General features: G+C 45.7%; 1 protein-coding gene across 1 annotated transcript in view; it reads right to left on the reverse strand.

Moving 5' to 3' along the window:
• Positions 1-12,011, reverse strand: part of RNF175 (ring finger protein 175) — a 39,852-nt gene extending 27,841 nt beyond the window's left edge. The window contains exons 1-2 of the mRNA XM_069493392.1: positions 11,935-12,011; positions 862-899 (exon numbers count right to left, since the gene is read on the reverse strand). Coding sequence (XP_069349493.1) covers positions 862-899; positions 11,935-12,000 — 104 coding nt within the window. The 5' untranslated portion in view covers positions 12,001-12,011. The remainder of the gene's footprint in view (positions 1-861; positions 900-11,934) is intronic.
• Between the last annotated feature and the right edge of the window lie 944 nt (positions 12,012-12,955).

The raw sequence follows: 12,955 nt of genomic DNA on the forward strand, positions 1-12,955 counted from the left end.
CCACAGATGGAATGAAATCCCTTCATTTATCAATGACGAAGCTGAAGCCCATATCAGGTAAGCGACTGGAATAAAACTACATGGGCTATTAGCTTCTGTGTTGGAAGCTGAACTCAGGAGACAAGAAAGATTTCTAGAAGCTCATTAAAAAAAAAATACACTTGTTCCCCTGAAGAAATGGGAAGTGAAGAAAAATGAAAAGGGTGCAAGAGTTCAGTTATGGTTTTTACAGCCCCAAATCCAAAATAGCTAATTAATATTCTATGTAATTAACAGACTTTGAACTTAGGCCATATGGATAGAAGATTGAATTCATCATCAGTCTAAAATGGGACTTGCATAGATATAAACAAAATATGCTTTATGATATTAATCTACTTTGTATATATAATAATGAAAACACATCTCAAATGGGTTCAGCTATGTGGAAGTACTTTGAAAGTGTAAATTGGTACATAAATACAATAAATATTTCCTATTATGAGTAGGAATACAGTCATGATTGATTTCATTTCATATAGTGCTCACAGGCCCCACAATAGGTACTGGAACACACAGGAAACAGCATATAAAGAAAACCAGATGTATCATGTGCCTAAAATAAATAGTAACTTGACATAGCCATATTCTGAAGGATATATTAATCCTGCTTTGTGGGAATGCATGGATCATGCTGTAGAAAACAGACGAAATTCATGCAGTTTTGGTCTATGGTCTCTTTGTGCACACATGGCTATCCTACCCCACCTTCTCTATCCTGGAAAATTTACAAATAAAATGATGACTTCATTCAACTTCTCAACTGTTAAGGTAAAAATATAATTCTTAGCAAAACAATTGTAAAAAATAGTAATCACTTACTTCCATATATCATCTGCAGAAAGCTTTGTGTGAGAGATCTGAAAGACATAAAAAGGGCCCTTATCAAAATCTCCTTATTTTCTTGGCTTGTATTTTAAAGCATTACATGGGAAACCCAAACCATGAAAAATAACGATGTTCCCTAGTACTGGAATAATCTAGGATGAAAGTCCTAATAAAATAATTTGCTTACAGAACTAAAACAACACAACAAACAAAAACCAGTAATCAGGTCACTATTAATAAATATTTGATTCAGTTCCTAGGGCACAGAAGCAGATGTGGTGCCATTCCTGCAGTTTTCTTTTGGCAAATCAGTCAAGGTTGTAGAGAGTGGCCTCCCTGCCGCTCTGGCTTCTGGGATATGATGTTTGAATCTGAGCACCCTTAAAAAACATCTATTTTGCTGGTGTTGTAAATAATGCCAATGGATAAATATCATCTTCAAGTTCAAGGTTTTAGAAACAGAGCTGTGCAGAGGCTCTGTTTAGAGCACTGTCATGCCCTCCTATAAAGGAGGCACCATTACTGACCCCAGGGAAGGGAGTAATATGGGCTCGTGCCCTTGCAGATTGAGCTGGAGAGCACACAGAGCATCACCAGGACAGTGCTTTTTAGACAACCTGCAAAGCCCACCCATGTGCTGCCGTCTCTTAATTACTGCTAATCCACTACATCTGGTCCTTTGAAACCTCTGAGGCCAATCATTGGAAAGGCATAACCTTTTAACTTCCACAAAGAGCATAGACAGCTTAGTCCCTAGTTCAGTAGTGTTAAAAGATACTGTCTGAAAGCTAAAATCCCCAATGATGGCAAAGAAGAAAGGCAAATAAAACATTTTTTACACAAACCTGATATTAACCATATTTTTGCCCCATTTTCTTCAAATGGTGTAAGCAATTCTGATACATGGAAAGAAACAAACTCCATCCATGGTTCAGTCTAGGATTTCTCTGACGTGAGGTAAACAGACTCCATAATGTTATAAAATCTATGCTTCTGTCAGAGGCTTGAGGGATTCCATTACAAGAGAACAATGCTCTGGATGACACAGGTAAGTGTAGGTTTAGGCAATATTTGCACAATGCCAGGAAATAGGAAGTCGGTGGCACAGAGGGTGATACTGGCAGCTTCTCCATGGCTCTCTGCCCCCAGGTGATCCTACCAGGTGGGTGGGTCCTGAATACTCAAATGGAGGTCACAGTAGCTGCGCTCAAGTGCTGAGTTCCAGGAGCAAAGCAACCCCTCGGGTAATAGAGATGCCTGAATCTCTTCCTGTGTTTGTTAGGTCCCTCTCTGCTGACTTCTGCTCTGGGGGAAGAAAACATTAGATGGGTTGGAGCCTTGAGCCATGCAGCCACCAAACACTGAGCTAACTGGTTCTTTGGGAGATGACCTTAGGCATATAACTAACCCGTGTTTGTCTCCATTTCCTTATTTGAAACTGGAGATTGATATAATAGTTGTTCTTGTCTACATCATTGTAATATTGTGAGGATAAAGAAACCGTTATATGAGAGTTTTGTAACAAAGTACTTAATCCATGGCTAACTATCTTAAATAAAAGTTATAACCTATAGTACTCCCTTCTTTTTGCTGTTTGAAATCTTCAGGTTTGTAGTGCTCAATGTTAAAAATAGCTTAAAATAAGGAAGCAGGTTTTCAGTTATGTTGAGAGAAAAGTTTCATTTGCCTTTTACTGGTAATATAGCCCTGGGTATAACTGTTTCAAACTACCACCAGATTCTAAGTCATTTTTAATGAAGTAGGATAAATTATTTTTCTGAAGACCAGGAAGGTTTAGGGCGTAGAAATCATACCTGAAAAGATTTCTGTTAAATACAAGTAAGAACTTATTTAGGTCAAGTGATATTGAAAGCCTTATTTTCTAGAGAAAAAGTGAATTAGGATGATGATGATGATGATGATGATACTTTTAGAGACATTTCTTTTCTAATAATAGTTCCTAATAGTACAACAGTTTTTTTTCTAGGATAGGGCTTACTTTTTGGCAGTCTTTTCTGATATATATTATTGTGCACATCCATTCAAGATCATAAGAGGCTTTACTCTAGAACTTAAAATGACACAAAAATATATCTGGAAGGATAAGCATGTAAGGAGTCAGGAAAATTCAGAAGAAGAAGAGTTAAGACTAGGGTCTTGGATAACAGATTCTGAAATCCATGATAAAGCCACCAAAATTAATTGAAAGTTGTACTGGCCCAGGAATAGGAAGACAGATGAGTGAATAGAGTCCAGGAAGAGATCCAAGTGCATATGATAAATGAGTCATTTCAAATCAGTGAGGAGAAAATGGATTGTTCAATAAATGGTGCTGGGACCACTGGCTGGGCCTTTGGAAAAAAAAATAAAGCTGGATCCCCACCTAATACCCTGCTTCAAAATAAATTCCAGATGGAGCAAATATTTGAATGTAAGAAAGAAAATCTTATCTTTTCAAAGAAACAACTTTTTATTTCATTGATCTTCTGTATTATTTTTTTGTTTTCCATTTTATTTAGGTCTGCTATCTCCTTTGTTATTTCTTTTCTTTTGCTGGCTTTGGGTTTGGTTTGTCCTTCCTTTTCTAGTTCCTTTAGATGTGACATTAGCTTGTTAATTTCTGATCTTTCTGTCTTTTTGATGTAGGTATTTAAGGTTATGAATTTTCCCCTGAGGAATGCTTTTGCTGAGTCCCATAGATTTTGATAGCTTGTGTCTCCTTTGTTGTTCAGTTCAATGAATCTTTTGATTTCCATCTTAATCTCATTCTTGACCCAATAATCATTCAGCATCATGTTGTTTAATTTTCATGAGTTTGTGTAGGTTTCAGTGTTTCTCTTGTGATTGATTTCTAGTTTTATTCCATTGTGGTGTGAGAGGATACATGGTATGGTTTCAATTGTTTTGAATTTGTTGAGGCCTGTTTTATGGCCTAAGTTATGATCAATCTTGGAGAATGTCCCATCTGCTTCTGAGAAGAACATATATTCAGTAGTTTTGGGGTAGAATGTTCTGTAATTGTCTGTTAGGTCCATTTGGTCTAGAGTCTGGTTTAGGTCCAGGGTTTTTTTATTTATTTTCTGCTTTGATGATTTGTCCAGCTCTGACAGTGGAGTGTTGAAGTCCCCAGCAATTATGATGCTGCTATTTATTTCTTTGCTTAGCTCTAATAAAATTTGCTTTATGTATCTGGGAGCTCCTTTGTTAAGTACATATATATTAATATTTAGGATTGTTATGTCTTCTTGTTGAATTCTTCCCTTTACCATTACATAATGACCCTCTTTGTCTTTCTTTACCTTTGTTGATTTAAAGTCAATTTTATCAAGGGTGCCTGGCTAGCTCAATTGGTAGAGCATGAGACTTTTAAAGTCAATTTTATCTCATATGAGAATGGCTATGCCTGCTCTCTTTTGGTATCCATTTGCGTGGAATATTTTTTTCCATTCTTTCACATTTAGTCTGTGTGCATTTTTGTGGTTAGGTGTGTTTCCTGGAGACAGCAGATACTTGGGTTATGTTTTTTCACCCATTCAGCCAGCATGTGTTTTTTGAGTGGTGCATTCAAACTGTTATCGTTAAGAGATAGAATTGATATGTGGAATGCTGTTCTGTTCATCATGTTGGGTAGTACCTTTTTGCTTTGTTTCCCCTCTTGTGCAATTGTTTCATAGGAGTTGTGAGCTTTAGCTTTTGTCGGTGATTTTACATTAGTGGGTGTCTATTGTGCTGATTCGTCTATAATGCTGTTCTGAGTATTTCCTGCAGGGCAGGTCTGGTCATGACAAATTCCCTCAGTGTTTGCACTGGAAAAGACTTAATTTCTCCATCATATGTGAAACTTAGTTTTGCAGGATATGAGAGTCTAGGCTGGGGATTGTTCTGTTTAAGAGGATTGAAGATGAGGCCCCAATCCCTTCTGGCTTGTAATGTTTCCACTGAGGAATCTGCTGTTAGCCTGATGGATTTTCCTTGGTAGGTCAGTTGTTGCTCATGTCTAGCTGCTTGTGGAATTTTCTTCTTCATTTTGACTTTGGCCCAGTTGATTACTATGTGTCTTGGAGATGTCATATTTGCTATGAATTTTCCTGGTATTCGATGTCCATCTTATATCTGTATGCCTGACTCTCTGGCAATACCAGGGAAGTTGTCCTCAAACAGGTTTTCCATGCTTTTAGCTCTTTCTTCTTTTCCCTCAGAGACACCTATAATTCAAATGCTAGTTTGTTTCACATGGTCCTATATCTCTCTCAGTGATTGCTCAGACTTCTTTATACTCTTCTCTGCCTCTTTGCATGACTGGGTTAGCTCAAGAGCCTTGTCTTCAAGCTCTCAGATTCTTTCTTCTCCTTGGTTTAGTCTGTTGCTGATGCTTTCTGCTGTGTTTTGAAGTTCCCTAAATGACTCTTTCATTTCTTTAAGTTCTATTGTATCCTTTCTTATGTTGTCTAGCTCTTTAGTGACTTTTTCATTAATTTCTTAAAAATTTTTTTTGGCTTCTTTTTGTTGGTTTTCAGCTCTTCAGTTCCATCCATCTTATTTGCCATCCATATTCTGAATTGCATTTCTGTCATTTTGGCAATTTCCTTGTGGGTGGAGTCCACTACTGTAGCTCCATTGTGATCCCTTGTGGGTGTCAAACTATTTTGTTTTTTCATGCCGCCAGCGTTCTTTTGCTGGTTTCTTCGCATCTGGATCCTCTTCTCTCAGCTCTGTGTTAGTAGGACTACAGGACACTTGTTCTTTGCTGGGAACTCTCCAGTTTAGGCAGGGGAAGGGGTGGACCCTAGATGGAGCTTTTGTGACCTACTCTGGAATGTTGACCCATCAGAGGAGGAGCAGGGGAGAGCCTGTAGACCAGCTGTTCCATTTTAAACTGTTCCCCTGTGATTGCCTCAGTTTGAGCCAGTGGTGGATGATCTTCCTGTGGTGTGGAGGGTTGTTCCCCAGCTCATTGTTGGAAGTTTGTATTGGGGGCTGGATGCGACCCTCTCCACCACAGCTATTATTGTGGGGGATTGCTCTGGCTGGGGTCACCCACTAGAGGTGACAGTGGCTGTTGGGTGAGTCTACTTAGGCAGTGGTTGTGGATGACCAGGCTGTTGGCTTTTGCACGACCCAGGTCCAGGAGTAATGTCAGGGCTGGGGGGTCCCACATGGAGTTTTGGCCCTCAGGAGGTTTCTGCTGGCTTAGCAGCAGTGGTGGAGACTCAAGACAGTGTCTTGGGGCCTAGGCTAAACTCTGGAATCTCAGGGGTGGTATCACAGGTCCAGTGGGGACCCTGGAACTACAGGAGCAAAGTGTATCTGCTCTCTCCCCAGCCTGGAGGGGGTGATGCAAAGGCTACTGCTGGAAGGCTAAGTCCTGAGCGCACCTGGCTCCATGCACCAGAGAGATCAGGATAGAGTTGGTTGCAGAAACCTGGGATCGGCAACCACCAGATCTCTGTCGCACCTGCTCTCTGATGCAGTATCTCTGTGCAGACTCAGAGCAGCTCCCCAATCAGCCCAGAGATATGCATTGGATGAGGGAGACCTCTCGCAGCTCGAGCTGCCTGCAACTGTTATTCCTCTCCTAAAAGATAGTGCTCCCTCGGGTTGCTTCTATCCTGCTGTCTTCTCCTCTTCCCAGCAGTGTGGATTGTATTGGGACCCCGAGCTTAATCTCTGAGTTGGTGGGTGGTGCTTGTGCATAGGAATCAGCCACGCCCTGTTTGATTGAGTCATTGGATGCTGTGATGAGCTATATAGTTGTTCTACCTGTCAGCAGTTGAGGCTTGCAAGAAAGAGCCAACTGCAGAGATGTTTTTGTGCCTATAATAGGCTTTAGCCCCTTAGGAGAAGCACCTGAATGCCCCAGGCAGTGGGAGGTGCCCTGTAGCTCCCAGGGGATTGGTTGTTCTCCACCATAACAGAGGTGAGTGGAGGAGCAAGGCTGGGCAGGGTTAGTTGGGTGAGCCCGGAAGGCTCTGTAAAGTCTGGCCAGGGCTCAAAGTTCATATCCCAGGCCCCTGGGAGAAGCCGCTGGGAGAGGGGCCAAAGTGATCTCTTAAGACTGGAAAGACTGCTTGTGGGAGATGGGCCATCTGTAATTCACCAACTGGCTCTCAGAGTGAGCTTCGCCCCTCTCTTGCTACCCCTGCCCCAAGAGGCTCCCTCCAGTGTCTGTAAACAGGTGCCTGATCTCGCCATACTCAGTAGCAATGGTGCTGCCGGCTGGGAACTTCATGTTGGGGGACCTGCCTTAGTCTGACAGCGTGACTTTCCTGTGGCGGGATAGGCACTCCACCAGATCACTGCAGCTCAGACCCCCACAGTACTCTCCCATCAGTTCTACCAGTGTGGGCTACCTCGCCTCCCAAGTCAAGCTCAAATCTCTCCCTGGTTCCCCCAGCAACCCGCTCGAGTCCTGGGGGCACGGGATTTGGCCCAGCCTCTGTGTCTGGCCTGGCAGACACACAGCCTGGCAGGCAGGCAACTCCCAGACTGGGCACCCCAGGGGCCACTACAGGTCCCCAGAGGGAAGGTGTGGGGCCCACTCTTCGTGAAGACCCCAGACTGGAGGATGCCGCAGCTGATGAGAGGCAGCCGCTCCTAGAAAGTTTTGATCTGCCCTCCCGGCTGCAGGGGGCGGCGGAGGGGCAGAGGAGGAAAAGAGTCTGAGTGGAAGAGAAGAGATCGGGGACCCTGGCTCCCCCTCTCTCTGGAAGAAAGCCTGCACAGAATGTCCACGCTCCAGGATCACGTGAGTTCTCCACACAATTCAGAGGTTGCAGCAGTGCCTGGGCTTGCGAGGGTGGAAAAGCTTCCAAACAACTCGGTAGCCTGCTGATTACTGAAGGGGTGTAGGATGGAGAAACGGGTTCCCCCCTCACCCTTTCACTGGGCCCTGAGACTCTCTGGGTTTGATCCTCCCTGATTTCTTCTCCTCTTTTTCTTTCTCCTATTCTGCTTTGCAATTTCCCTCTGTGAAGTCTCTGGCAGGCTCCAGCCCTCCTCCTCCAAACTACACCTGAGCTGTGCCCATCCCCCCTCTCCTTTATCTGAAACTCTTCCTTCCCTCTGGGACGCTCCGGCAAGCAATGTCTCTATTCAGCCATCTTGCTGGAATCCAGAAAGAAAATTTTAAAAGTGCTAGAAGAAAATATGGGTAAACATTTTTATAATTGTGCAGTGGGAGTAGCATTTCTAAGTACGATATGGAGCCCAGAAAATATAAAGTATAAAAGTTGACAGATTTTGAGGACATAAAATCAAATACATTATAATTATCTATATTTAAAAGACAAATTAAACTGGGAAAAACACAACATATGTGAAGGGCAAAAAGTTAATAACCTAAATATAAAAAGAGCTTTTATAATTTAATCAAAAAGAGTCACACATTCCAAAAGGATGAAGTACAGGAATAAGAAATTCACAAAAGAAGAGCTACAAATGACCAATAAATTTAAGGAAAGATGTTTAAGAGCATCAGTAATAACTGCATTAAAATAAAAAAAGCAAATAAAAACAAGGTCTTCCAGTGAAACATGCATGATAAATCAAATATATGCGTTTACCTCCGCTCCTTCCCCAAATACCACTAGAATGATAGCAAAAGGACAGAGAAAAAACAAAGATATAAACCTCCAGAGTACAAGGAGAATGAGTCCAAAGCAACTGACTTGGGCCAGTGGAAAGCAGCACTGCAGGGTGGAGGGCAAGGAGGACCCCCAGCACGTGGGCAGCGCAACAGCTGGCTGGGTGTGCCAAGACCCTCTGGAGGGCCGGGGGTTGGGGGATCCTAAGGCAACCAGAAGTGGGTGTGCAACTGGGTGATAACAGAAGGTTCAGCTGAAAGTTGGTTTAAGACCTGGGGTCCCCACACTGGCAGAACACTAGTGGTTAAACCTGGGGCCGAGGATCGGGGTGCCAGGTGCGAGGAGGGAGAGCAGACAGCACTGACAATCTGCATCTGAATTCATGGACGCTGCTCTAGATCAGGGCGCAGGAGCCCTGCCCCTCTTTAGAAGACCCCATGCAGCTCAAACTCCGAAACATACAAAAATTGTTTTGTGTCTTTTCTGTCTCTTAAGAAAATACTTGGAAATAAACTGAGTGAGTAGAAATTGACTCTAGGGTGATGATGTAGGGCTGACACTCAAAGAGGACTGAGAGGTTGGGTTGGAGAAAAGGAATAGCCCATCAGTAAAGACCCTATTTCCAAATAAGGTCAAATTCACAGGTACTGAGGATTAGAACTCAGACATATCTTTTGGGGGGACACAATTCAACCCACTGCAGTGCCCAAGCCCGGGATGAGGACTGACCCACTGACTCCCAGGGGAGCTGTGGTAGGTAGGATCCCCCATAGCACTCCTCACTTCAGAGTCGGGATTCCCAGGCAGTTCCGAGCTGCTCCCAGACTACCCCACGGCAGGGGAGGGAGAGAGGCAGCACAGTTAGTAGGGGAGCCTGGTCTGCCTAGACACCTGCTACAGATGGTTTGGGATGACCAAATTTAAAACTCTATCTCTGATTTCCCAGCCCCTATTCTGGGGTTCCCCATTTTCCTGGAAGATGGTGTCTACCCAGGAAGGTACTCTGGAGCTGGGGTCCCAGATTATGACATTGTATGTTACTTTTCATTTATTTATTCAACAGATATTTATCAAGGTCTGGCCATTTGCCATTTGCCAGACTCTCTTGCTATCTGCCAGACCAGAGAGAGTCTGGTCCTGGAAATACAGTAGCTAGCAAGACAGAGTGTGTGCCTGCTCTCCTGGGGCTTCCATGCTGAAGGAGGTCCTGAGACAATCAAATCACAAATAGACACGCTACAGGTGGTGATAAGGATGTTGAAGGAAAATACAATAGAGTACGGTTTAAAGTGATGGGATGCTATCAGATATAGGCTGGCTAGTAACTAGTAAAATATCTGTTTTCCTTTTCTTATTCCCAGATCTTGTATAGTGTGGTTGAATCCAGCACTTCTTTTTTTTTTTTTTTTTGTTTTGAGACAGAGTCTCACTCTGTTGCCCGGGCTAGAGTGAGTGCCATGGCGTCAGCCTAGCTCACAGCAACCTCAAACTCCTGGACTTAAGCGATCCTACTGCCTCAGCCTCCCCAGTAGCTGGGACTACAGGCATGCACCACCATGTCCGGCTAATTTTTTGTATATATGTATTTTAGTTGGCCAGATAATTTCTTTCTATTTTCAGTAGAGACGGGGTCTCACTCTTGCTCAGGCTGGTCTCGAACTCCTGACCTTGAGCAATCCACCCGCCTCGGCCTCCCAGAGTGCTAGGATTACAGGCGTGAGCCACCACGCCCGGCCGAATCCAGCACTTCTTGAACCTTAATGTGCAAATGCATCACCCTGGGGTCTGGTTAAAATGCAGATTTTTTTTTGATACAGAGTCTGGCTCTGTTGCCCAGGTTAGAGTGCCATGGCATCAGCCTAGCTCACAGCAACCTCAAACTCCTGGGCTTAATCGATCCTCCTGCCTCAGCCTCCTGAGTAGCTAGGACTACTGGTGCACTCCGTGATGCCCGGCAATTTTTCTATTTTTAGTAGAGACAGGGTCTCACTCTTGCTCAGGCTGGTCTTGAACTCCTGACCTCAAGTGATCCTCCCTCCTTGGCCTCCCAGAGTGCTAGGATTATAGGCGTGAGCCACCACGACCAGCCTAAAATGCAGATTTTGATTTAGTAGGTCTGGGGTGGGAACCGAGACTCTGCATTTCTAACAGGCTCCCAGGTGATGCCTTGGCGGCTGGTACCCGGATCACATTGTCTTGGTACAATGTGGGATTAAGGGAAAAGCTGTGAGTGCTTCATGCGCAGAGTTAACAGGGCAAGGCATGATGCCAGTCTTAAGAGCAAACAGCAGCAGCAAAAGTGGACAGTGCTAGGTCCCTTTGCCCCTCCTGGCACACAGAGTTCTCAATTCAGAGCCCCCTTTGGATGATCTGGGTTTGAAACCAGCAAGAAACTCATAGAGTTTCCTTATAAGTTCCCCCCATCTTAGAAAAGAAAACCCATATGCACAGTTTGGTACACAAGGCCCTCCACAGCCTGGCTCCCCTTTTTCACTGTAAGCCCTCCTGAGCCCTGGGTTTCTGCAGTCATACTGCACAGCACCCCTTCTCTCTGCCTTTTCCCATGGCCATTCTCCCCCCAAATTTTTTTCACCTCCAAACAATTTGGTACTGCTATTCCCTCCATCTGGAATTCTAATTCCCTGTCATGACCATGTGGCCAGATCCTACCCACTCCCCAACATTCCCCAACGCCCAGCGCTACGGCCATGCCCCTGCAGCCTTGCACATTCCCCAGTCAGGAGCAATCCCTTGCTTCTTACAAATCCTACAATCCAACCTATTTTGGGATACTCATCTTTTCTTCCCCACTATATGAGTAATTTCTCTCCTTGTTTTAAGGATGTGGGTTCCTCCAGGAAAGGCACACCTCTGATTGTATCTTCCCCCCAAGCCCTCCTGGTACCTAGTCACAGCCCAAGAATGGTCCTTTGAATAAAAGATACAGTAAGATTGGGTTTGCAATGGACATCAGCAGGAGGAGGAAACGGTGTTTAGACAAGCTAACAATCAGGTCCCATCCCGACCTACAGGATCACAAGCCCTGGGGGCAGAGCCCAGTGACCCACGTTTTAACTAGCCCTGCCTGTGGTTTGATCCACTCTCAGATTTGAGAACCGTGGCATCTAGTACACCCCTTCCCTCCCCTCAGGTGCCCGCAGCCTTTCACCAGGGCCCTGGAGGCTTCCACCGAGGAAGGGGCAGGAGAGAGCAGCCAGTGAGGAGGGGTGGGGAGAGGATGGGCGAGAGGGATGGAGCGAAGGAAGAAGAAGGGGAGGGAAAGGAGGAGAGAGCAGGAGAGGGAGAGAGAAAGAGAGAGGAAGGGAGGGGAGGACTTGCATCCCCGGTAGCATCTTCCAGAAGGTCATCTGTCCCTACCTCCGTCCAGGGCCGGCTCACACCAGTGGGGGCCGGGGTCTTGGAGGCCTAGCATGAGCCTCAGGACCCTGGCCGCGTGCCCCCGCCCGCGCCCCCGCGCCGGTACCTGCTCCTGCTGGGGGGGCGCCTCTAGCACCGGCGCAGCCTTGCGCGCCGACACCCCAGCAGCCATGCTGTGGCCACCTGCAGTGCTGGACTGGGGGTGGGGGGGCGGTGCCGGCGACCGGAGCCTCCCCGCGGCCTGGCCCCCTCCAGGGCACAGGGGCTCGGGATCCGCAGCGCCGGCACAGTCAGCTGGTTTTGGGCCTCAGCCGTCTCCGTACGAGGCCACTCTGTCCGCCAGCGTCACTCGTGAGACCTCCCAAGCTCGGCCCTGTGCGTTTGGCTGGAACCTGCGGTTTTGTTAGCAGGTGACAGAGTTGGAGGAGGGGTCAGGGGAGGTAGGACGAGATACCGGGAGTACACGGAGTAAGAAATGGGAGAGGGAGGGAGAGAGAGAAAAAGGGGGAGAGGAGGAGGGGAGGAGGAGGAGGAGGAGGAGGAGGAGGAGGAGGAAGGGGGTGGAGAGGGACAGAAGTGATGAGGGAGGAGGAGAGAGCGCTTCCCCTCAGCTCCCCCCTCAGAGTGTTCCTTAGAGAGGTGGCTGTCCCCATGCTGAGAGGCCGATCCTCTGTTGCATCCCTAGTCCTCTTCATTCCCAGGGCTCGCTGCTCCTTCTTGTCCTCAGTTGTCTGTGATTCCTCCAAAGATAAGGATGGAGGGAAACTCCACTCCAGGGAGAGAACCCAGACCCTCTGGGCCCCGTGCAGCTCGGGTGGCAGAGTGAGACCTGTCTTAAAAAAAAAAAAAGTTAGTATTCAGGATAAATAGAACTGCTAGAAATTAATTTTTTAAAAAGCATAAATCAATAGAAAGTGGGCAAGAGATATAAACCAATTCAAATAAATAAAACTATGAGCCTTTTTTTATAATGTTAAGGGAATTAATGGTTGCATTTGTGTATATGGGAATTAATGCAGAGTGCACACTTCACAGGCACACCTGTACGCTACTTGTTCCACAGTGGCTCCCGTTAGCCTTCCTACCCACACCCTGACCACTCATTAATTCCCCCCTTTCTCCTCCGT

Source organism: Eulemur rufifrons, chromosome 18 (assembly GCF_041146395.1).
Source record: "Eulemur rufifrons isolate Redbay chromosome 18, OSU_ERuf_1, whole genome shotgun sequence".
Lineage (NCBI taxonomy): Eukaryota > Metazoa > Chordata > Mammalia > Primates > Lemuridae > Eulemur > Eulemur rufifrons.